Raw genomic sequence first — 25,669 nt, forward strand, 5'->3', positions numbered from 1 at the left:
CTCGCAGTGCTTCTGATGCCAATAGGCTCATAGTACGTTTATAGGTTTATCCTATTTTTCTGTAAGTACTGTACATGTTTGTTGGTCAAGAATCATTGATTACCTAAGCAGGCATTAACGGAAATCTGTCCATAGCTCTCATGATTTTGCTAAGAAATTGAAGAACCAAGAATCTAACACTTACATTAAATTATGTCAATATTTGTCCTAAAAGATTTACTTAAAATCTAAACAGTTCTTCCTAACTGCATAACAACAGCATTATAGGTGGAAGACATTTTCCCCGAATTGAGACCTCAGAAGTTCCTGTCTTTGGAACATTTTTGATTACTCCTCCATGTGTCAGTTCAAAGAAAAACCTGTTTTCCTGCAAAGTAATATCAATTTCAAGGGGCATCAAGTTAAATGCACTTCCCTGCATTGAACATGATGCCCCCCAATTTGACGTATGATTTAGCCTCTCTACGGTGGTTCCACACACTTCACAGTGCATGGAAGACATCAGGCAAATATGCAGCATATTTCTCAGTTTCAGAATGTATCACGGGGTGGGGAATGCTGGGAAAGCGGCAAGATGGATGGACAGCGAGGCCGACTGGCGTTGGCACAGGTGCCCTGCCTTTGAACTGTGGAGCCATTGGCATGACATAACAGGCCAAAACGGTGTAGGCTGAGTTATGTGCAAGTGCCTGGATAACCACACCGCACCTCAGCGGGATGATATTCTGCCAGGCACCTGACTGGCCCAGAGCTAACGATATACCTCAATGAGTTACAACATTGTGGGATGGAAATTTGCAGTAGATATAGGAAGTTTTAACAATTCAGGGGAGAGATCCACAAAGTACCTAAGCATTACAATCTCGCTCGTGTGGAGTGTGAGCAAATTCTGGTGTGTGAAGAGCCTTGGCGGAGAAGTTGCCACATCAGTGCGCATGGGAAAGACAGATGAGGTGAGGCTGACACAAGAGTCAAGAAACAGAGTGCAGGAAAAAAAAAAAGGGAATACAACATGTCCAGAGAATTCCACGCACACGCCACATCTACTCAGAAAAATATTTTATTGAACCCATTACAAGAACAGCAGAGGCCAGAACATGTGCTACACGCTACATCTCCGTCATCCAGAAGAAAAGTTTTCGGTCGCCGCCGATCACGCAAAGTGGGAGCGTGCGGTGCCAGCTGAGGCCCGAGCCCACCGTCACTGAGCCCACCGTCACCGGCTGGGATTTAAGAGGAAATACAGAATCGCTCATGAAAAGGTTATAAAATAAAAATGAATAAAAATCTACCTGCCAATTTTAGCTGGAAACCTATGTGCATAACTGGAAAACCGATTAAAGAATGATATCATGTATGCATGCAGTTGACCCAGTGGTCCTAGCTGCCATTAATTACAATGTACCTTGACTTACAAGTTGAATTGCTTCAAATCCATTTTCCCAGCTTAAATGAATTGAAATGCCATTCCAACCAAAAACATTTTTTATAACATTTATTTTCATGATGAAAAATAGTAAAAGGGTGCGACCAAGCAAGGTTTTTTGTTGTTGTTGTTTTTTTTGTTTTTTAAGGCCCACACCGATTCTAATATTTGTCAGATTAACATGAACATGTTAATTGATCTATTCATTTAAAAAAGAAATGACAAAAATTATGTCCTTTTTAGTCAGATATTACAATAAGAACAAACAGAGACATTCTCCAAAATCTCTTTCTTAATGAATCGATTTCTACTTTTAATTCAAATTACTATATTATATTCACACAATGTCAATTTGAGCGGGGGAGCAGCCGCGATGCCCCAGCAGCGCAGAGTGATTGACAGGCTGTCACTCCTTCACTCACAGTCACACTGAGTCGGGAATTAAAAGTTGTGACATGCGCCAGTGCCTTGTATGTAATGTAGACTAATGTAATAATGTATTGTAAATATTAATGTAACATTTTGATCACTCGTCGATGTCTATTTCATACGACGCCGGACACGCCGCTTCTTCGTTGCGTCAAAAATCAACTGTCTGCCTACATACGTCGCAAATATCACTACACATTTTCACTTGTGATCTTTTAAATGGGATGACATTAACATAAAAATGAGCTATGAAATATGAAACGAAGATGAAAAATGATCACGACGGTCTTCCAAAAGCGAGTCACCCCGACATCCCGCTCCAAAATGTACACTGGGTATATTGACTTGTAAATACAATAGTGTAGTGTCCCTCGTGTATTAGGCTACTTAGGGTGGGGTGGTGGGACAAAACAAAACAAAACAAAACCTATTAAACCATCACATTTTCATTTTCTTCATGTGACCAAAAGCATTTGAGATATCACATCCATGATAAGTTATCAATAAAGCACTTATCACGGGCCACATCAAATGGCAAATAATCTATTAATTGACACAAAATTATTCAACCAAATTTCCCACTGTGATAATATGACCTCATTTACACAAGGAGCAACAATAAAATAAGCAAACTTTGGTTGATGCCTCAGACGATGAATTGTAAATTGAATGTAATCTTCAAAGTTGAGGCTGATTTCATCTCTTGAGAGGTCAAACTTCCAAAACATTTAAAGGGTTAAAATCTTTGATGATAGCCTTGCATGTTATTGGAATGGACTTTCCATTGATATTTTAACAGTTCCTGAAAATTTCAGGTTCATATCTTTTTCCAATGGTACTGGTTGCTATGGACACTTGAAAGATGCAAGTAAAACTAGGGATTTCAACCAACATGAAAACTGCTGTAACTTTGTCAATTTTGAGGTATGTCCATGTATTATATATCATTCTAAATGGAATTAAGTGCAGAATTTGAATATGTCAATATCTCAATCTTGATTTTTTTTTTGTCACGTGGACCCTTTTGCAAAATCCGGTCAAGTATTTAAAAAAAATAATAATAATAAAAAAATAAATAAAAAAATAGACTGACCTGCGGGTGGCCGAGATGGTGGATAAGCAGCTGACTGCTGATCTTTCCGGGACATCCAGTGGTGGCGAAAAGGTTCTCTTGGGCTCGAGACCACCTGACGACGGAAGATAAACACACTAGTTGGTGCGATTCATTTCTTTACATTTAAAAAGTTACATTCATTGTGTTGCAAAACCTTCACGGGAGGCAGCATATTTACTTACCTGCTATTCATGCAACTATAAGCAGCAACGCCGAGAGGGCTGACGCCAACAACCACCGGGGTGAAATAGCTCCAAAATACTAAATACTTTTGTCCGTATTTTCACGCTGTTGCGCCTTTTTTTAAAACCTTATCCACACTAAATCCAGCACATAAACAACAGATTACGACTCTCTGTCTGGCCTTTAAAAACAGGCTGTACTGAGTTGAGCTGAGCAAACATAACAACTGACTCCCATTGGAAGCATATTTAAAGTTATTTATGTGAAGGGGGTGCTGGTTTTGTACTTCTGTTGTGCGTTAACGCAAGTGCGACTAGGACTTGCCAGTTAAGGGAAAAACAGGTGGCGCATAGAGCAGGTGTAAATAACTGCTTCTTTCCATCTTTTGGCAGCAAATGTTTCTTACTTGAACTGCTGGGCTTTATCTTTGTGTGCCGGCCTTTTCTCCTGGGGGTAGCTGCAAATGGGCAGAAACAAAACAAAATCAGAAATACTTTTGGTGTTTTGGCTGGGGTTTGTGCGACACATTTAACCAGGCTGCTACCTGGAGCGGGTGATATCCCAGACGAGCCAGTCGCTGCCCGCCACCGCCCCCACTTTGATGGTGTTCGCTAGGCACCAGTCGGCGGCGCTGAGTGGCGATTGGCCGCAGTCCAGCGACAGGATGGCCTGCTGGCTCACCAGGTCGTAGAAGCGGATCGTGCCCTTCTTCTCCGCCACCATAATCTGAGGGCCCGAACACAGACCTCAGTCGCTACCGTGGACAGCGATTAAAAATGTCTTTTCTTGTCAAAGTTGTTAATCCTTTACCGCAGGGCTATTCAGAAGCTAATTTTGTCTCAACATTATGTGATGTCGAAGTTGTTCACTCGTCACTACAGTAGATAGCTATTTAAGTTTCCTTCAAAAAGCATTCCTTTGATGCAAACTTTGTTCATAGTGCTATTCAGAAGCTGCTTTCAACTATACTAGTGGTTCTTAGCCTGGGGTCCATCAGACCCCAGGCATTCGGTGAGTCAGTCTCAAGGGATTTCTATTTTTTTTTATTATTATTATTTTAATCCCATCATATTCTCTATGTTGAGCAAAAAAAAAAAAAAAAAAAAAACAAAGTGGTCAGACATATGTACAATATGAATTCATATGTATAACGGAACATATGGTGTTCCACAAGGTTCAATTCTGGGGCCCCTACTGTTTTCAATGTATCTGCTGCCCCTGGGTTCCACCATAAGAAAACAGCGTTGGGCAATTCTAGTCCAGAAACAACTACAACAACAAAAATAAACACTTCTGATTAGTTGACCACTATGCATGAAAAGGTTAACGGTGTCTACCTTGAAGACTTCCTCCGGGTGCCAGCAGACGCTGATGCCAGGTGAGCATAGTCGGAAAAGGGCACTTTCATTTCCGTCCAGGTCCCACACCCTGGAAGAAATGACAACATGATTACCTATTCTTGCGCCAGTGGAATCAGGCTATGAGAAAAGGTTAAATTATTGAAAGATTGCACACTGATGCACACTTTTTTTTTGGGGGGGAAAGGTAAAAAAAAAAAAAATAGTTATAAGTAAAGAAAATGATTGCCCCTCCCAGTTTAAGTTTACTTTCAAAATAAACTTAATAAAACAACCACATAGCTTAAACTGATTTTAGCATGTTTCATAAACAAGGTTAAGTGGGGAGGCTCCTATATTTTTTTTTTTTTAGTTTTATTTCTTTTTTTGTATGTGGCCCTCAGTGAAAAAAAAAGAAAAGAAAAACTTTGGACATCCTTGCTGAGCGTGTAATGGATGAAAACCATGCCAAAATCTTTTGCTCTGGATACGACGGGCACTTTTACGGCGCTGACGACACTTGGCAGCGCTGTGGCTATTTGGACGTAGAGCCCCGGTGTGGTCTTGACGGTTTTACTGCAGAACAAGTTACTTTTACAGTAGGAAAATGACAATCACTGTTGGGGGAAGGCAGTCAAGAGTTTTTGTGATAGCAAAAGCAGCTAAGGAACACACAGATACACATACCCCTACACAGCGCCCCCCTCCACACACACACACACACACACACACACACACACACACACACACACACACACACACACACACACACACACACACACACACACACACACACACACACACACACACACACACACACACACACACACACACACACACACACACACGCGCACATACACAGAAAAGGACTTGGACAGGAGGAGAGCTGTGGTTCCGAGAGATGTGGATCTCTGGTTAACCACACCGGAATGAGAAAAGGTGGAGAGCAGGACAAAAGGTTTTTTTTGGGGGTGCTGCACCAGGGAACTCGCAAAGACGGGAACTGACGGATGAGGTCACCTCGCACGGTACCTCCCAGGGATCAGCCCTGATGCAGATATGCCCCATTTCACTTAACACTCCACTTTCGCCCCCCAGGAAGACGCCCCCGCACACGCACACAAGACCACAAGAGCAAAACAATGACTCGGCCTTATTTTTGCAGACCGCTGTCCAAGGCGAAGCTTCGTTGCACGCTACTCGATCGGTGCCAAAGTGCGGTCCACCGCGCTACCCTTCAAACGGGGCTCCGCGGACAAACATGAACAGCGAAGGGAAAAAAAAGAAAAGAAAAGACACATGACACCGCTGACCTGTTGAACACTACATCGCTTCTACGGACATCTGAACAAGAAAGCATGGAAATCGACAATAAAGCACAGAGAAACGATTATCTGCAGTACTATGCAAAACAAAATTACGGTAGGTACTCAGTGATATTAATCTATCTGGTGGAATTAATTTCACATTTCACCTAAAATTCAATCTAGTATACGTAAACTTTATCAATAAGCTGCTTGTTGGACAACAGCACAAGTTGCATTCAAAATAGGGCTGAAAACGACGATTCATTAAATAACTTGCATAATAATTATACCCCCACCTTCTATGCATTTTGTTTTTTTTTAAATGCAACATCAATTTTTATGCGATTACTCAATTGCATGACGTAATATTCAGTATAATCAATGCAAACGTGTAAAACTTTATAGAAAGTCAAATGAAGTTCCCTTTAAAGGGTATAGTGCATCGACGAAATGGTCCTATTTTTTTTAAATAAAAGCTAAACGTGTCATACTAGAGTAGATTGCTATTACAATTTTAACTTTTCACCCCAACTGTTGGGTTTACGGATCAAAATAAAAATTGTTCAACATTAGTCTAATACACTTGTTACTCATCCTTTGAATATTTACTTGGTACTTCATTTTTATAGAGCGCTTTTCCAGCTTACAAGGCCCTCAAAGCGCTTTACATTCGACTACTCATTCACCTACTGATGACGCAACATCAGGAGCAACTGAGGATTCATTTATTGCTCAAAAGACATTTCAACATGGTCACAATGTGCATGGGATTGAACCCACAACCTCTGGGTTGGGAGACGACCACTTTACTACTGAGCCACTCCGCTTCTTATTGAGTGATAAAAATGTAATATATTGAGTGGGCTGACAACAACATCTCCGAAAACATAACCGGATGTGATTTAATTGACTTGAAAAAGGAGAAAAGTGGCTCGAACTTGCACATGCAGCAGCAGGTGCCTGTCAGCTGTTTACAGTGAACCCAGTCAACCCCAAAACCCAGCAGGAGCATGTCTTTACACCTTTTGCTCTTTAGGTGGCGCATTGGCCCACCGACTGCCTGTTTGGGCGATGTGCAGCAAGTGTAAAGCGTCAAGGAGAGGAAGGACGTGGAAGTCAGAGTTCCTAAAACTGCAGGGGCACCGCAATGATAAACCATGGCCGCTGGGCTCATTTCAAAAAGTAATAGTTATGATAAAAGCAACCCGCCATTGGCCCAGGCTGCAGGTGATGTTTTAGGTCATATTTAAACACTCCTGTCATAAATGTGCAAATAATGTTAAAGCTGTGACCTCATTAAATACACCACTGAAATAATAACTTCTCTTAAAATGTGTTCCCCTCATTTTATACTGACTTCTTCATTTCCGTTTGCATTCAAATTAATAATAAAAACAATAATTCATAATTTAAAAAGTGAGCAAAGCCGTTTATATTCATCAACTAGAATCCAATTGTTTACTGCCGCCGATCAGTATTTATTTGTTGATGGCACTAAACGGACTTGACGTATCATACTTTACATTATTGCATATTCATCTAGCTCGTTTTTCAACATGTAGGTGCAAAAGATTTGAGATCAGCATGGCTTTGAGTAGAAGATAAAAATTAAGTGGTGAATCTCTGCTTGTTACGCCGGTTATGAGGAATTGCAGGTATGGTACAACAAGATGCTAGAGAGTAGAAAGTGTATGTGACGATTGTGTGAGAAAAGATGACACGTTTATGGAGTGAATTAGGACTACCATGTAAAAATAATAATATTAATAATAATAATAATAATATTAATACAGCCGCTAATGTTCAGCTGAAGCCATTTTATAGTTGGAGGCATTGGAAAAGCAAAGAATACTAGCTGCTGTCACAATCTTCACAAAACGCTAGTTTTCTGCATTTTGTTTGTTTTGGGGAGGTGATTAATAATGAAAAAACACAGAACACAACATTGTTTGGTTCTTGAAAGATGAATCTTTGGTTCTTGAAAGATGAATCAAAAAAATGCTCTAAAATGGCTGGCAGTGAACATCCATCCATCCATTTTCCTGACCGCTTATTCCTCACACAAGGGTCGCGGGGGGAGCCTAACTCAGCTGGCTCTGGGCAGTAGGCGGGGTACACCCTGAACTGGTTGCCAGCCAATCGCAGGGCATGGCAGTGAACAAACATTTTCAAAAGTACCACATATATTGAAGCTCTTATTGTCATTATTAACAGATTCTTCTAGGGGCGAAATCTCAAGCGATACTGATGAAGTCCCGCACGAAGACGATGGTGTATTGACCGGAGAATTCCAATTAAACTATAAATTGTTTCAACTGTTTACAGCCTTTTTTGACTTTATGAGATGATAACAAGGATGAAGCAACTTCCATAATGACTCGTTAAAGTCACATTTCACAATCTGACGATCTGTCTTAATTGAAGGTTTAGTTTGACTCAGGGTGTAAAAAAATCTGGCGCTTGATCCTTTTCCCCATGTGTCTTGTGCTGCTTTGTGGTTTTTCCTCTCAGGCAGAGAGTGGATGGAAACATTAGCAGCAAAACAAGCAGCTAAAAAGCCGCTGACAAGCCCAAGAAAGGCCGTCATGGGGCCCTCTCCGGGGGCGTGTCCCGGAGGTGACCTTTGCTACTCCTCCTCACATACTTGTTTTTTTTTTTTTTTTTGTAATGCCCCCTCCCTCCCGTAGATACACACACTCGCACGCAAATGCACACACACACACCTCTTCATCGAAGAGAGCGAAAAACCTTGTGTGTCTAATTGGATTTCCATATTTAAGCAATTAGCTCGCAAAACAGCTCGCCGCTTACGCACGGTTACAGCGAAGCGTGTTGTGCTTAGCGTCACGTTTCACAGTGGAAACACGGCCGGGACTTTCTGAACCCGTAACAGAAGAAGAAGAACAGAACTCCAAACCAGAAGCCGGGGGCCCTGAATACACGAAGTGTAACGTACGCAGCGGAAAGAAGAAAGAAAAAGGGGGGCTGAGAAAAGCCGGTTGGACCTGCAAGTGTGGTCATCGCTGACGGAAGCGATTTGTTTCCCTTCGGTGGGCTCGAACACCAAATGGTTAACGAAGCTGCTGTGACCCACCATCATCTGATGAAAAACACACAAGAAAAACAGCGTTAGCATACGGGGTCCGCACAGACTTTGCAGGTCAAGTTCAAGAACTTTAAAAGGGGAATTTTCCGGCGGCTTCTCCCGCTGTGGTGAAAAACGTCAATGGAAAATTGCATATACTGGCACGCAAACAAAATTTCGAGGAAAACATGATCTCCCGTGCCTCTCTGTCTATGTTTTTCCTTTCACAAGCCTACCAGTGATGCTAAGCTAACAAGAAAATGTGATTGATGACAAATGGATTTTTTCTTTTTTTTTTATGTCAAAAGTATGGGTCACTTCAAAAAGCGCAGATATGTTGGAACGCAAACAGTGCACTATTATCTGTCTACATGTACTGACATGTAGACAGATCCTAAGAGGCATATATTCTTCATCCTCTGTGAAGAATGACCAATATTACTGCCACTTACTAAGGAGCTGTTTATATCCATATGTGTGTGTGTTATCTTGCCCCCATTTGGTCAAGATACACGCACCAGAAGGACCATTTCAATAAAGTAAAAAGGAAAAAAAAAAGCGGCAAAAACAGTTTCATTCATTACATTGTATATACCGGTATGCAATTATAACATTGCTTTATGTTTGCAGAAAGTAGAATATTATAGCGCTAGGCGTCGGCTTAAGCATGTGGAAGAAATGGAGCTTCAAACCTCGTTTCCCCACACGGAAGCACTTTCTATTCAATTTTTTTTATTTATGTTTTTGTTTCTGTGTGTTAGCCACTGCCGTACCTTGACCTCGTGTCGATCCTGCAGGTCCGACGTCAACAGGCGAATTATTCTGTCGGGAGCGGCAGTGCAAAATCTGCAGACACGGAAGCTGGCATGTGAAAACAATTCAAAAACTTGCAAAAGTGGGGAGGGGGAGACATGTCACTCCAAAAGTGTGTCAGTGTGTGTGCGTGTGTTAAAAAGTTGCATAAAGCTGCCTGGGAGATTGTAATTGTGCGCTAATGTAAACACAGGAGAGAAACAAGAAGGACTCCCTCCTCCACTTTCCTCTAATCAGGCGCGGCGTTATTATTCACACAATTACACTGGCTCCTGACAGGGAAAACTTGGCAAGACGCGACACGGCAAATCAGATGAGATGACATTAGCGTCGGCCGCACATTAGGATGTTATTACGAGCGGTGTCAAAGCAAAGTGATGGATGTCAAACAATGGGACCTGCTCAAATAAAGCTGCCATTAGACGGAGAGCAGCACCGCACTCCAACCCGCATGCACACGCACACGTCCACATGTGGGAAAACTTGAGTCGGGCGAAAAAAGAAAAGAAAAATATTTATTTCGATGACTCAACACTTGGACAAATGAGATCAAGTAGATTCTTCTAAAAATCCAAAATAGGAAAATAATAAATACAATTTACTCTTTGAGATATCAAAAACATTTTTAGAACATATTTTATTTTTTATATTATATATTTATTTTTCAATAAGTTAATTATGCAATATTTTTATTTTATTGTTGTAGAAGAAGAAACAGCATTTTTTTAATGAATTTATTTAGCTCAATAGAAAAAACATCTAAAAAAAAAGTTGCATACAAAGTTTTTTTCCCTACATTGTAATTAGATTTTTTCTTAATTCTATGGATTTTGTTAATCTGACGTGTTTTCTTAATTTCTTTTAAATACAAAAAAATATTTACTCACATTTTATAAAGAATATTTTCTACCTAATTATTTTTGCATTTTTTTTAATACACAGCTGCAGTTTTAATTATGTTTTATTGTATTTTTTTATGTAATCTTTTTTTATTATCATTTTACCTTTATTTAACCAGGCAAAACAGATTAAGAAAAAATTCTTATTTACAACTGTGGCCTGAGAAGAGGCAACACCTCTTGAGGGAAAGGAGGAAATGGAGATCATAAAACAATTCAACAGCAATAAAACAAATAAAACAACAAACAAATAAGCAAATAAAATCATATAAGAAAACAATAACATAACCATAAAACAACCAAGTAATCGATTATCAAAATGAATCGGCAACTATTTTAATAATCTAATCATTTGGAGCCTTTTTTTATTTATTTATTTAAATTTGTTCAATTCCTCTGATTTCAGCATTAACAGTCATTGTTCACTGATTTCTGTAGTCCTTCATGGAAGAAGATTTTCTGTGTTTAATCAAAATAAGACATTTGCAAGCATCTGTTTTTACTTTGGAAAACAATGACTGAATCGGTAACACAGTACGTCAATTTTTTAAATCACTATATGGATACAAAGTATGAAATAAACAGCAATCACTGGTTAATAAACAGTAGTCAGGGAAAATGCTTTTGTAATACTGTTTAGTCCAAAATTAAAATAATCTGATTAGTCGATTGATTGAATAATTGATAGATTAATCGATTCTAAAAATATTCAATAGTGACAGCACTACTCGAGTAGTCACTGATACCGATATCAAATATATAAATAATAACAACATTTCTCTGTTTTGAGCTATTAAGTGATCAATATATCCTTTGTTATGAACATCTCTTGCATTGGACGTCCTTGTGCCTCGTTAATAAATAAAAAGTGAGTCATGTGGCTTGCCTCTCGCACTCCACGCGAGGCCCCCGCCTGAGTGCTTTCCTGGCAGCTGACGTGCGACGCTGGAACCCGAGCGTCGAGTCATCCGCACAATAACATGCGCGTACGTCACAGCGTGGCCGCGGCTTGGCCGGCGGCGGTGCGAGCACCGCGGGGCCTAGCCGTTACGCAACCACGACACTTGAACGCCGGGACCCTCCGACCCGGACGGGCAATTAGTGGAAGGGAAAGCGCCGCTGTCAAGCAATTGCATCGTTAGCAGTTCCTTGGCAGCGAGCGGCGGCTACTTCAACACAGCTGCTATGAATGAATAATCACAACCTGGACATCGGGAGAGGCTTGTCTGACATCTTGTACGTGCGCTTACGTAACACAAATGGAGACACGAATGGCATCAATGAGGAATTCACAGAATATCCAGGGGCCGCCTGCGCCTAACAAATAATTACACCTCAAAAGAAACACACAACTGTGCCTTTCGTTACCTAATTGATAACCCACATTGCATGTTATCCTTGAAGCAAGCACGGCTAATATTACTGTAGTCTATTGAGTCACTTACTTATTTGTGAAAGTCTTTTTTATTTGTGTCCTAATGGCTAAATTATACAGCCCCCTTGGTGGTCAAGCTGTGCTCACCCGAAATAGTGTCAATGAGCAAATCATGATACACCTTTTAATCCTTTACACTTGAACTATTTATGTTATTACTGTGTTTTATTTTCCTTATATATAAACAAACAAATAAATAAAAAGTCAGACAGATTTTTTTTTTTTTGGTATTTTGACTGCAATTGTGACATTACATCACGACGGAGCGGCGCTATTCTCGACCGCAGCTTTGAGTAACACCTAAAAAAAACATTTGAAGAAGAAAAGCCACAAATGAAACCGTTTCTTTCCTATGTGTTGGCCGATGTGGATTTTCAAACAGGTACCGATTACTTGTCTTGTAGCCTATCACATCTGAGTTCAGCAAAAAACACAAAGCTAACATTAAACGTTGAAATGCCGGTTTTTTCAAATGTAACTTAGTGGCTATAATTTGATTTGATTTGCAAAAATTTAAGACATGCTTGACGAAGAAGACAATGAAGAGCACAGCAAATCAGAACGGCAATAGTACTGCCATGGTACCTTATTGTGGGAATCCTGTCCAGGCGGGACTCTGGGCTCCAAGCAAGCGCATCCACTCGTGAATCGTGATTGAACGCACGAAGAACTCTGAACTCCACTCCCTCCACGTTCATGTCCTCCTCCTGAGGGGTTATTGCATGGAGATTTGTTGATTTTTTTTTTTCGCATTCACTTGCATCAACTTGCACAGAAATAAAAAAAAAATAAAATAAAAAAAAAGTATTTGTATCATTCATATTTGGGAAAAAAAAAGATACATACCGTACGAGCAAATGCCAGAAAAAGAAACAAATATAAATAAAACCTGCTAATTCTAATTTAAAAAAAACAACAACAACAAAAAACAAAAAAAACTTCCAATACTACTGTATACAGGGTGTTCCAAAATGTTTGACCCCATTTCGTAGGCCAATTTTTTGACAATTTTCGTTGGAATTACCTCAAAGGCATTATAATTACTGTATGTCCAAATACACAGGGTGATAATGTGCAAAACGAGCCAAATTGTAATGGCTTTCCATCGGCTGCCATCGGTTGAGATTAAATTTTTAGGTGTTATAATTGATAATAAATTGTCTTGGAAAGCCCATATCAGACACACAAAAAATAAAATCTCTAAATGCCTCTCAATTATGAATAAAGTAAAGTCATGTCTTGATAAGGATTCTCTCCGTACATTATATTGTACGCTGGTCCTCCCTTACTTCACATATTGTGTTGAAGTGTGGGCTAATAATATAATAATATTATAATACCCAAATTTAGAATAAACTGTAAACGTTTTTGTGTGTCAGTATGTGGTGTGAAATATTGGAATAGTCTGGGTACTCAACATAAGCAATCCCAAAATATTTTCAGATTTAAAATGTTATATAACAACATGGTTTGGTCACAATATATCAGAGGACCTTGAATTTATAAATACTTGGTGTAAATGTGTCCTTGCTGCTACTACTGCTGTTATTGTCTATTTACTAAAGTTGATATGTATGTTTATGTCTTATTATTGGAATATATAACCATAAGAATGTGATATCTGTTACCTATATAACATCATCATTATTAGCACTTAATAATTCAGTTAATGGTATGCCATTATATTGTCTATATATTGATAAAAAATATTTTTAAGATAGAAATACTGTAACTTGCAGGAAGTTCTGTATACAGTATTTGTATTTTTATAGATTAGAGACGGGGGTGGAATTAAATACGTTTTCTTCTTCCCACTCCCTTTCAGGCAGAATCAAATCTTCCTCTCTTTTCTCTTATTTATTTTTCTGTTCATATTATGAAACTACAGTATGACTTGTTGCTGCTGTGTTCAACTGTACACTATTGCCTGGAATAAATGAAAATGATGATGATGATGGTTACTGTATCGCCATAAATGCCACTCCGACACCCTCGCAAACGGCTCAGACATTACAGTGGTGATTTATACTTTATTTAGACGCCACAGACACTTCAAGACTACAGACTTCGGATTAGTGTAACTAAGCCTTTATGTTGTCTGTTTCTGAAAGGGAATTAAACTCGCTTTTCCGAAGAACAGTGGCTCAGTTGGCCCAAAAAGTCACAAAATACAGCGACCAAATCACTAAGATGGCAACATTGACTCTCCTCTCTCCTTGTAGCCACACTGTTGTGTGTCAACTCAATACCTCACCTGGAAGAGGCAGGTGCCCACCACCACGCACTGGTTGCAGTCATAGGCCAGCAAGGAGGCCGGCGTGCCCGAGGTGAAGGGGCTGAACTCCACCACATGAACGTAGCTGTCGCATGACACCGTGTAGCTGGGACCCCGACTGGCGTCGTCCCCCGCGCCTAGTGTCCTGGCAATGCTCATTTATGAACACTATCACTGGAACATATGATTAGAAAACTAAATACAGTACACATTTATATTCTGCTTATCCTAAAATATTAATAATGATGATAATAATTAGAATAATAAAAATATGTTGGGTAAATGAAGCACAGGAGTTGTCCCTTCATTTGACTATGCTGTAAATGTGTTCCAAAAATGAAAACAAATTAACTTTATGCATAAAAGGGTCAAACTTCGAGGCTCAGAAATGCAAGGCAGACCCCACCAATTTATTACAAATAAAATATGTCTCTTGGCGCCATTATCTATGCAACATAATTTACAGTCACACTACCACTGACTACATTTGATGTAAATTTGCATTTTTATGACTTCAAATGTACAGGTCAATTCATTAGGTACTGTACTCCAGCACAAGATGACGTGTGCGAAAAATTGCGCGCTCAAAAACGATGAAGGTATTCACTATTTGCTCGTTCGTTTATACAAATATGTACTTGGTTCATTTCTCGAGAAACGAAGCTTAATTCCGTTAGTTAGGAACAAAAATGAACTTTGCAACCATGTGGAACGAGACGCTGCTCACAACGGTTTTGAAATTTGGCCCCAGAGCTTGCTAATGTCCCTTTTGACTGATTTTACCGAATAAGGCTCGCGTTCGAACTAAAAAAAAAAAAAAAAAGCAGCGAGAGGACATACTGTAGTGATGTGTCACCTTTTGTTGCAGCTCCCGTCGACTCAAACGCAGCGCCGTTTTTTCGTTTTTTTGTTTTTAAACGCAGCGCCGTTTGGGATGTTGTCAACCGTCTTCCGGGTTCTGCTCGGAATGGACCACTGTGAAACAAACTCGAGGGGAGCACTTTAGTGATTATTTAATTAAGAACGTAGAGATATACATTCATAAGCTACTATTTTAGTTTATATTAATTAGAACATTAATTTAAACACGTTTTAGCGCGTAACATAGCGTTATTATCACACGTTAAGACGAAAAGCGAGCTGCAAAACGATGTTATGCCTCCTTCAAGCTGATTGGTTAGTAGGTAGTGATGTCATCAGTAATGTAAAATTTAAAATCATCTGCAGTCTTGCTTGTGGAGCTTGTACGTGTTTTGGAGGGTGAAATTGACAACAAAATTGCAGGTTAGTAGCATATTATAAACAATTTCCAGTAATATTCAATATTGTTCTATGCGTTTACTTAAATTTATAGATATTTTAGGGTGCAGTTTGTTCATAATGACCATAATATGGACTCAACTAAGAACCACAATCAACATATTTTGCTCTTTCGTTTGTAATCTTGTGGTTATTAATGCAAAGTAAATCAGTGACTGACCGCTTGACACATGTATAACATATAAACAAACTTTATGTCTCATTTCAGCAAACAATGCAGGCTATAGGCGAGCGTTTGAAGCAGATGGTGAGGCTGGTTAGGCGAAAGAGCCACCAGTTGCTGGAGTCCGAGAGAACAACTGTGTACGGGGCTGACGCCATGCTAATGGTTCTGCAGCTTGTCCTGGCTGAAGTCAATAAGCAGGTGAGTTGAAATCATTTGGAAACATGGAAACACCTGTGAAGTGCCTCTGCAGTATGGATTGGTTGACTGTAAAACTTAATTGCCCTTCTGGGAGTTATAAAGTATTGTGAATCTGCGTGAGAATTGAGAGGTAATCCCGAATTATATCCCAGACGTTGACGTGTCTGCTCTTTGTCGCCATCCCGGCGTTGACGTGACTCATCAAGCTGCCTGTCATCACATTTGCACCTGATGCTGTTCTGGCAGCGTCAGGAAAATCTGACTAACGGCAGCTCTTGGCTGTCTTTTCTTCCTGTGACAGCAAAGCGGCGAGTTCAGAGTGGCCCTCAGCGACGTCCTGCTGGCGTGGAAACACTTACTCACGGACAAACTTGGCCCGCGACCCCCGGATGGCGAGGCCACACGGCCCGAGAGGCGTGCCGTCATCCTGGAGGCATATGAGGCCTTCCTGAAGCGCTCCAATGCCGTGGATCTGGTCCACGTCCTTGGCATGTGCCAGCAGCTCAGCGACGACTCTGACTCCGTGGAGCTTCTTAGCCCTGTGAGTAGAACGTGAGCACCTGGCCAAGGACCAGGAACCTTTTCGACTGCTGTTGTGTGTTTGAACTGATGTCTAAATTTAGTCTGGGGTACTTTGTTTTCTTGAGTCGGTTAGGAAGCTTTGATCTGAATCTACCCACTCGCCAATTAAATGCTCTGATATTATTGTGACGTGTAGTCACATAAATCTGACAACCTTCATAAATTGGCGTATGTTCTTGTTAAGAACAAAAGGCGTTATTACAAGAATAACGAATAAGAACAAAATGTCCATGTTTTTATTATGAGAATGAAGCAGTATTTTGAAATTTATTAGGTAAAATATGACTCTTGTTATACTTTGACTTTAATATAATATTCCAAGTTTATCTTGGAAAAACATGACTTAATTTTTTAAAGATTACAACTTTTCATTCCAAGAAAATATGGCTTTGTTCTTTGGACTTAAGCTTCATTCTCATATTCTATTTTTTTCTCTTTAAAAAAAAAATAAAAAATTAAAAAATTGTAACTTTGCAGCTGTTTTTATCAACCAATTATTTAAAAAGATAAATTAATAAAACATGTTATATAGCTATAATTAAAATTCTCAGTTAAAAAAATTATAGTCAACCACTTATTTTATTTAAAAGATTAATTTATCTTTGAAATAGTTTAGTTTATTAAAAGAGAAAAAATATTTAATGGTTTGTCTATAGTTTACCTTTATAAAATAAAGACAAAAATGTGAAATGTAGATGCAACAAGTGATTGTTATTCACAGTATTTAAATTAACCAATTATTTAAAGGGATAAATTAATAACAAATAAATTAATCATAAATTATTAAGTACATTTTAAAGGGGAAGTCAACCAAAAACTATTCATTACAATAATGTGTTCTTTGCGCCTTAACTAATCTCAACAATGTCATTCTGATTAATATCGTGTTTGTGGAACTTGAATTAAGCAGCAAATTCTACCAATTTTTATCCATCTCAGGGGGCGACCATTTTGCCACTTGCTGACTGAAAATGACAGCAAAAGGTTCAGGCAAGCAACAACCAATCACAGTTCATCTGTTTTACGAGTTTGGTCATGTGACATTTGCAAGCTGAGCCATGATTGGTCTTTACCTGCCTTGAATAACTGTGATTTTCACTTGAGCAAAGTTGCAAAATGGCCACCATTTGGAGAATGGAGAAAAACGGGTGCATTTTGCTGCTTAATTCATACCCCACAAACGCAATATTAATCAGAATGATTTGTTTAGACTAGTGAAGGCATATTGAACATATTATTGTGTAAAAAATAAATAAATAAAAAATAAAAATTAATGGACTGATAATTTTGCCAACCTGACCTAAAGTAAAAGTTGAAATGTTGCTTCCATTTCTGTTTTGTTTGTTTTTGCAAAGGTTGAGCTCTATGAGTTCCTATCTGGCAGCACAGACGTCTCGGACACTCCCGTCTCGGGCGTTCCGTCAACACCGTCCGCTAAAAGCCGAGCGTGTGGATCGCAGGTGGAATCTGCGGTGAGACGGGTGTTCTGCTCTTACCTGAGCTTGCTGGTCAACACCAAGGACGATCTGGCATTGGCGCTGACTCTGGACGTCCCCAGTCGGGCGCTCGGACCGCTCACGTTCACCGACGTGAAACATGCGGCGCGCCGAACTGGCATGTCACTCTTTTTGGTAAACAAGGAAGAGCTTAGCTCAATTGCTGGCCGATTTAATCAATTGTTGAATTTTTAAATTTTGGACATTTATTTATTTATGTGTTTATTTATTTTTTCTCTCTGTGAACTGCAAAAACTGCTCTTAAGTTAATAAAGAAGAGGAACATGTTATTGTACTTAATTTAAGCAAAATTATGGCGCAATCCTATTTTAAGGCCATATCGCCCAGCCCTGACTTTACCTGACTTGAACATGAGAGTTGCAAGTTTTCTTCCTCCGACATTGGCAGACGGTGACATCGTTCGTGAGGGCCGTCCAGCTGGGCGGCAAGGGTTACGCGCCGGCGCCCTCGGACCCGCTCAGGAAGCACATCAAGGGCCTGTCCGCCTTCGTTCACTTCCTGGACAACCTGGAGGACATCCTGGGGGAGACGTCGGACCCCAGGTACCAAATCCGCTCCAAACTTCTTGAATCAACGCCTGCTTTGCTATAAGAGAAGCAAACTGAAATGAGTTGTTCATGGCAACTGCCACTTTGCACAATAGCACGTGTGTGTTTGTGGGTGGAAGCCAGCTGCTGATATTGGACGAGCAACACAAGTCTGGCAGTACAACACAAGTGCTTATCAGGAATGATTTAGCCTGCAGATCATGCGAGGGGCGGGCAGCTCGGAGCACCACGACGGGGCTCTCGGTTCACGAGACACGGATGAACTCGGACAGTCAGCAACTGTGTCTGTATTTTCTCGCGCAATAACACCTTCAGCCGAGAGGTTACGTCCCTCAATTGGGTAAAAACTGTTCTGTTTAAAGATTCTTGCTCCGCAGTGCCACTATGAATGGAAAAAGACAGAAGAAAAATAAGGATAAATCCAGTCTCTTTTTTTTTGGGGGGGGGGGTTCTTAAACCTCGTGAAAGTTGTAGTGTTGTCTATTCATATAACCTAGACTTGATCTACAGTTGACCTGTGTCTTGCCTTGGGCCTTGACTGCAATTTGACTTGTTTTTGATCTGGGTCTAGACCATGTTTCTCCAATCCTGGTCCTCAAGGGCCGGAGTCCTCCAGGTTTTAGGTGTTTCCGTCCTCCGCACACCTGGTTCATAAAATCAACTCATCGGCAAGCATTGCAGAAGCCTGATGACGATCTTGATCTTTCGAATCAGGTCTGTTGGATAACAGAAACATCTAAAACCTGCAGGACTCCGGCCCTCGTGGAACAGAATTGGGGAAGTCTGATCTACGTTCTTGACTCTGTTTTTCAATGATTCTTAACCTAGGTCTGATGTACATCGTGCGGACTAACTTGCATCTCCTTCCAGCGTATGCGGGTCCAAGCTGGTGTGTGCCATCTGTGGGGCTCTGGTGAAGGGTTGTGACTCTCGAGACATCTGCGCTGCAGCAGAGAAGACAGCAAGCCAACTGAAGGAGGAAATCTGCAAAGTGCACCAAGTTCAGAAAGACACCGCGCATGCAGCTGGGACCGGCATCAGTCCTGCCAGGGTAACTCACCTTAACTTTGTTCTTACCTTCATCCCATATTTGTGTCGAGACATGGATCTTGACGTTGTTCTTGGCTTTGTTCTGTACGGGGTTCCGGAGAAGGATCTTGACTTGGTTTTTGACTTCTGAATGTGGTTCTTGACCAAAGCCATCTGCCTCTCCGCAGCCAAAGGCGCACGCGGTGAATCACGACACGGCGTACGTCGGCCGAGAAGTGGTGAAGGTACTGCTGGCTCTGCTGGACAACGAAGCCGTGACGCAGCCGTGCACTAACAAGGCCGACCTGCTGTCCGAGGACCAGCCCGTACTCAACGGAATCAAGGGCACCTCCGTTCTCACCTTGTTCAGGTTCACAATATAAGTCATAAAACAAGGGGTGGAAAAGTGGGAATCAATGAACTAATATTGTGCCCCTGGTCCCCCACCCTCCTCAGATCCCCTCAAGTGTCCACCGGATCTTCTCCAGAGCCCCTGAAGAAGCGAGTGCAGAGCCGTCTGAACCTTTTCAAGCCTAAGGTAACGAACGCAGCAAACCGAGACACATCAAATTGAATCTGACGGCCAAAATTATGTCTTAACATCCTGTCATTTCTCTACATGCTTGCTTATTTTTGCTTCGCCCGGGTAACTTCCAAGTTCCCAGCTGAGCGTTTGCACAGCTGCCTTTCCGCTTCCCACCGTCCACCGGCATGAAAGCACCAACTTGCAGGGGGAGGGAGAGATTTTGAGGGGGTTCAAAGCTCCGTTGCTTACGGCGTGCAATGTAACACTGAGAACACGCTGAGGATCTGATATCTAATTTCTTCCTTCCCCTGGGCCTATGTTGTTTCTTCTGGCAGACGAACGCTTGTTGCCTGCTAATTAGCATGTCCGCTAGTCCTTTCACCGCTCTCAATCTCTGCGTTGACTGTGTACAGTAAACTGTGGATCTGGACCATGCCATGTAGCAAGTAGCAAAAACACAAAACTGACACCCCATTACAACGTTTACAAGAACCGTAATCAACCTGTGATCACTTATAGTCAAGTGGGGCGTATCCTCAGGAATCATTTGAGTTGGGTGTGTTTCTTGACCTCCGCTGACCCCACTGCACACTGTACATAGGTTCAGAACCACTGGATTTGACTTTAGCCTCGTCCCTGCAGTTTGACATCCACTTGACAGCCATGTATTTGAACCATATTGTTGCAGCTGCAATTACTTTTTATGTCATAACTATCCGTGTTCATGCTGGCGCGGCGGCCGTGTGAACGTGTGCAGAACACCAAGCGTATGCTAAACACATTTCGCTCCTTGATGCGATGCTGCGAGCAGATGTCATCTGATTTAGCCTTCCTCTCGTAACAGTCCCCGGGCGCCTCGCCGCCTTCTCAACTTCCGCTTGGCGGCTGTTTTTTGGACGGCAATTGGAAAGGTTTCCCCGCTGCCTGTCTTAGCAGCACATCAACAGACATTGGCTTCCTGTTTTTAGTTTTGAGGCCCAAAACGTGAGGGAAACTGCATGCGAAAGTGTCTCTGTTGCCAACTTTTGAGTGGCGCTAAGTTTGTGGTACCCAGGCTACATCCTGGAAGTCAGTTACAGTATTCTGACTTTTTTTTTTTTTTTTTTTTTAACACTTTCTTTGCTTTGACTTGGTCCTGGTTTTTGACCTGGCATTGACCCGTGTCTTGACATGTCTCTGAATCATCTGGACTTCAAGTCTAGACTCTTGACCTCGCTCTGGACATACTTTACATACCTCTTGACTGGCACTTGACCTGACTCTTGACCAATGGATTTTAACATAGCTCTTGAATCATCTTCACTCTGCCCTTGACAGAGATCTTGACTTGGTTCTGACCTGGCTCTTGACCCAGTTCTTGGCATACCACTCAACTTATCTTGACTTGACCCTTCAGCCGACTCTCATCAAAGATCTTGACATAGTTCTTGACTCATCTTGTCATGGGTCTTGATCTGGCTCTTGACTTAGTACTGTACATAGTTTGGGACAAGGAACTCCACTTGGTTCTTGAAACTAACTTCTGGTAACCAGGCTGATGCTGTAGTAACAGTTCACAACAAAACTGGACACTAATCTAGAAATGGACTTCTGTTTGAGTAACAATGCAAACTAGCAGTGGTTAAGCCATCATTCAAAATCAACAAAGTAGCTGAAAGTTCAAAGAGGAGCAAAGTTGTGATATGAAAAGGACTATGTAGGCCTTTTCAACCATTCTACTGTGTTGGCCTTCCTCTTTGTCACTTCATGAGAATATCTCCCGTCGCAAATCTGCTCTAGATGGAACCCCGAGGCATCCGGTCCCAATTTGCTTGCACCTACCGGGATGACAATGACAATGAACTGCCCCTCAATCGCGTTTTGCACTTCCCGAGTTCGAGCCAAGTGCCCACCTGTGTGCACCCAGCAGCAAAACCCAAAAGAACACCTTCAACCTCAGGTAAATGGCTTCCATTTTTCACACTAGATTTTGACATCAGCTGCCACTTCACCATCTTTACTGACCCAATCTTTCATCAAGCCAAATCTTCCGAGATTGTTCCCAGGAGCGGGAGCGCCAACCCGGTTCGAGCACCTGGTTCTGACACCGCAGTTAAAAAGACAACAAAGAAGAGGAAACAGGCCGACATGGAAATGGAGAACGAGCCTCCAGAGAAGAAGAAGCAGCAACCGATGAAAATGAGCATCAGAACCACCACCACCACCAAAAAGAAGAAGCTGATTGCAGGGCAGGCAACACTGACCAACTTCTTCAGAGTCTGAAGATCCTCCTTTTTGAGAACTCTTTTTATATTTTATGTGGCAAAATGTCACATTGGCAGAGGTGGCAAATCTAGGTCCAGAAAAGTAAAAACCCTGCCAGAGTTTGGCTTAACCCCTAGTGCTAGCTAGCTCGCTCGCAGGTAAACAAGCACCATAGGAGCTAGCCAACTAGCACCTGACGCTAAAGCCAAACTGTGGCAGGGGTTTTTTATGTTCTAGACCTGGATTTGGCACCTCTGCATGTTGGGGAAGTCTTACTTTGAAAGTCTGAGCCAAAACTGTTGAACTAGATGTGTGAAAGGAACATCATTGGGCCTTATTTTGAAATTCAGAGCCAACAATCCAGGTGCCAGGTTTGTTTGTTTTTTTTTGTACTGCAGAAAGGAGTATTTAGAAAATGTCATCCTGTTGTGCATTTTTGTTTGCTTTTTCTGGTATACAAAGTAGCTCCAATGAGCCTTATTTTGAAATTCAGCACCAAAATGGTAGAGTATCAAATGCAAAGAATGTTCTATTGACCACCAGTGACAACCCACAGATTATAAAATGTTTTTTTTTGGGGGGGGGGGTTCCACTTACTTTTTAAGAGGCCATTTTGGTTGCTTCTGTGTTCTTTTATTTTCGGGAAAGTCAATCCAGTGAACCTTATTTTGAAAGGACACCACACTGTAAATATGTTGCAGAGTTTATTTGAAATAAAGTTTTATTTTGTTTTACACACTTGTCTTATTGGATGCTTGAAGAAGAAGATGATTGTGTTAATGTCCCTCCCCAGCAGGGTCGGTACACTCGTCCGATCATACAGCGCAACACTGCATGGGGAGAAAGCACACAGGAAGTGCGTGTAAGTTTCCTGATTGATTGCTGGAGAGTATTTGCAGGTACTCACCGTCGATGTCGGTATCCCTGCGGTCGATTCTCTCTGCGGCCGGATTTTGGCTCCAGCTTGGCTCGTCCATCAGAGGAAGTCGCTGGCTGAAACCCCGAAAACGCGGGCCTCTCCGCCTCGTGTGCTGCAGGCAAAAAATGAAACAAAAAAATTGTTTTTTTGGGTTTTTTTTGTTTCAAAAAAAAAAAAAGAAAAAAAAAGGGGGGGGGTTGGGAAGAAAATGTGTAGCTTTCATCATTTGTGAGGATGCTCTTCCGCACCAAATTCACTTCATCTTGCTGAGAGCAGGTTCATTATTTAATGATTCTTTTCATTCCACCTGATAGGTCAAATTAAGTTAGATTTTTTTTTTTTCTATTTTTTTTTTCTATTTTTTTTTTTTTTTTTTCATTTTACCTCATCTGCGATTGGCTGGCAAACGGTCCAGGGTGTACCCCGCCTACTGCCCAAAGCCAGCTGAGATAGGCTCCAGCACCCCCACGACCCTTGTAAGGAATAAGCGGTCAAGAAAATGGATGGATTTTATCTCATATCACAATCAAAATGTTTCATTTTAACATTATCACTTCTTAATTTTCATATCTGTTTCTTACATGATACCGTAATAATACTTTTATTTTTACCTTATTACATTTATCAGGTATTTCAATTTGCACATTTTACCCAATTAAAATATTTAAATTTAGTTTTATTAGTTTGCATTAATGGTTTCCAGTATTTTACCTATTTGATTCACCTTGTTAAATTTATTTTTATTAATTGCCTTAATAATCAAAATGCATTTTTATTTGAGTTTACCTTGTTCATTTATTTTATTACATTTGACACTAGAGAATTGTCCTTTTTGTATGTATGCAAAATAATATAATTTAGCATGTCAATCTCTTACTCATTTAAATCTATTTTGTATTTAATAGAATTGAGATCTTAAGTTTTTGTATGATTTTAATCTACTGTAGTTTTAAGTCAGCAATACCTGGTTAATATTCACCTTAATGTAATAAATGTGCTTAAGCCTTCTTATTTTGTTTAATTTATCTAATTGCACCATGCTTAATATTATGTTCTTATTTTGCAGTTTTCCTTACCTCTTTTTCCTGATTTTTTTTGTATAATATTTTACCCTACTGAGCTACAAGAAAGGAAAATATGTTTGTGTGATGCAAATATAAGCAGAATAAAAAATTATGATTTAAAAAAAAAAAAAGATCGAATTGTTTTTCTTATGCTTACCGCCAACAGGAGCACTTTGGGGCTTCCGTCTTCATCCGTGACATCCCACATCAAGTTCCTCCTCAGGGCGGCGGTGGCAGCACCACTCTCGTACCCCATTCGGGCACTCAATTCATCCTCGTCGGTGGTTCCGGCAACCAGTTGTCTGCTGAGGTTGGAGAGGAGCAGCAGAGCGAGGACGGCGTGGCGAACGGAGGACATGTTGCTTGGACACCGATGGTCCCGCCTGGCCTACAATGCGGCTCAACCAAGTTTTTATAGGTGAAGAACCAAGGTGCGTCACGGCGGCTCCTGATGAGATGGCGGCGTGAGGCCACCCAGGAGTGTCAGACTTCCTTTGATGGGCTACTGAATGGAGTCATTTTGTCTCTTTACACATTTGTAATAGGGGTCAGGGGCAGGTTAGAGGTGGGGGACTTCATTATGGAGCACAAAATGCTAAATACCACGCCAACCAGCAGGCCTTCCTCCTCATCACAGCTATGCAGACCTACGAATAACAAAGTAGCTTACTCAAATGTTTCTGTCGAGGGAAGATGTGCCTGTTTAAGCCTAATTGTGTTTGGGCTGCCAGAACTATCATCAAAATGCTCTGCTAGTAAGGGTAGTATTGCCGAGTGGTCAAGGAACCTTTCATGGACATTTAGTTGGTTTTTGGTACTTTTATTGCTATCACCAAATCCCCAGGGTGTTTCAGTTCTTGCTACACTATCTTAAGTTCCAGGAATATTTAAATAAATTCAGACAACAACTCCCTTAAGTCCATATATGTTGTGGTCCTCCAAACGTTCCTAGAAAAGCTCATTTGTTCACATTTTCATCAATCACAGCAAACCTCACGAGTGTGACATCAGCAACACTTCATTCCCGCCAGTCTTATTCATCTTCTTCTCTTATAAGAGCGAGAGCGCCGTAGGTACGTGTTGCGGTTTCTTGTGGGTTGCCCCCGAGAAGAGCCCCCGCGCTTTCCTGGAAACAATGCAGCTGATGAGGAGATCTCCAAGGAAAACAAGGATCTGACATCATGGCTTCTTCAAGCTCACAGCTGAGCCAACACCAGGGAGCCTCAGTGAATTTCCACTGTGGATTGACACTT

General features: G+C 41.0%; 3 protein-coding genes across 8 annotated transcripts in view; 1 reads left to right on the forward strand and 2 right to left on the reverse strand.

The window, feature by feature from the left end:
- Positions 1-1,042: 1,042 nt before the first annotated feature.
- Positions 1,043-15,474, reverse strand: nup37 (nucleoporin 37). 2 transcript variants are annotated; one of them, XM_077500326.1, is made up of 10 exons: positions 15,144-15,474; positions 14,283-14,477; positions 12,614-12,735; positions 9,655-9,727; positions 8,802-8,896; positions 4,490-4,580; positions 3,697-3,878; positions 3,559-3,609; positions 2,949-3,042; positions 1,043-1,223 (listed from the first exon to the last, which is right to left on the reverse strand). In XM_077500326.1, exons 2-10 carry the CDS (start codon positions 14,460-14,462, stop codon positions 1,110-1,112), a joined length of 1,002 nt encoding a protein of 333 aa, XP_077356452.1. In that variant the 5' UTR covers positions 14,463-14,477; positions 15,144-15,474; the 3' UTR covers positions 1,043-1,109. The 2 variants fall into 2 exon arrangements, with proteins under 2 accessions (XP_077356452.1, XP_077356451.1); XM_077500325.1 differs by having other exon boundaries at positions 15,160-15,471.
- Positions 15,466-23,167, forward strand: parpbp (PARP1 binding protein). Of its 2 annotated transcripts, none has more exons than XM_077500323.1 (10): positions 15,466-15,587; positions 15,832-15,987; positions 16,289-16,528; positions 17,925-18,200; positions 18,474-18,628; positions 19,505-19,685; positions 19,852-20,033; positions 20,120-20,201; positions 21,969-22,128; positions 22,210-23,167. In XM_077500323.1, exons 2-10 carry the CDS (start codon positions 15,838-15,840, stop codon positions 22,449-22,451), a joined length of 1,668 nt encoding a protein of 555 aa, XP_077356449.1. In that variant the 5' UTR covers positions 15,466-15,587; positions 15,832-15,837; the 3' UTR covers positions 22,452-23,167. The 2 variants fall into 2 exon arrangements, with proteins under 2 accessions (XP_077356449.1, XP_077356450.1); XM_077500324.1 differs by having other exon boundaries at positions 22,235-23,167.
- Positions 23,077-25,669, reverse strand: part of pmch (pro-melanin-concentrating hormone) — a 3,482-nt gene continuing 889 nt past the window's right edge. For 2 of the 4 annotated variants that reach the window (XM_077500331.1, XM_077500330.1), the window contains exons 2-4: positions 24,574-25,063; positions 23,341-23,464; positions 23,125-23,263 (exon numbers count right to left, since the gene is read on the reverse strand). In XM_077500331.1, coding sequence (XP_077356457.1) covers positions 23,178-23,263; positions 23,341-23,464; positions 24,574-24,774 — 411 coding nt within the window. In that variant the 5' untranslated portion in view covers positions 24,775-25,063 and the 3' untranslated portion in view covers positions 23,125-23,177. Of the gene's footprint in view, positions 23,096-23,124; positions 23,264-23,340; positions 23,465-24,573 lie in introns of those variants that run through there. The other 2 variants (XM_077500329.1, XM_077500328.1) reach the window with 2 other exon arrangements.

Source organism: Festucalex cinctus, chromosome 16, assembly GCF_051991245.1.
Source record: "Festucalex cinctus isolate MCC-2025b chromosome 16, RoL_Fcin_1.0, whole genome shotgun sequence".
Lineage (NCBI taxonomy): Eukaryota > Metazoa > Chordata > Actinopteri > Syngnathiformes > Syngnathidae > Festucalex > Festucalex cinctus.

Coding starts and splice junctions, on each gene's coding strand:
- nup37 (XM_077500326.1), bottom strand. CDS start 14,462: ATGAGCATTGCCAGGACACTAGGCGCGGGGGACGACGCCAGTCGGGGT. Junction 3,610..3,696: donor TGGGATATCACCCGCTCCAG/GTAGCAGCCTGG, acceptor GCCCATTTGCAG/CTACCCCCAGGAGAAAAGGC. Junction 3,043..3,558: donor GATAAAGCCCAGCAGTTCAA/GTAAGAAACATT, acceptor TTCCGTCGTCAG/GTGGTCTCGAGCCCAAGAGA.
- parpbp (XM_077500323.1), top strand. CDS start 15,838: ATGCAGGCTATAGGCGAGCGTTTGAAGCAGATGGTGAGGCTGGTTAGG. Junction 18,201..18,473: donor CTGGCATGTCACTCTTTTTG/GTAAACAAGGAA, acceptor CGACATTGGCAG/ACGGTGACATCGTTCGTGAG. Junction 19,686..19,851: donor CCGGCATCAGTCCTGCCAGG/GTAACTCACCTT, acceptor GCCTCTCCGCAG/CCAAAGGCGCACGCGGTGAA.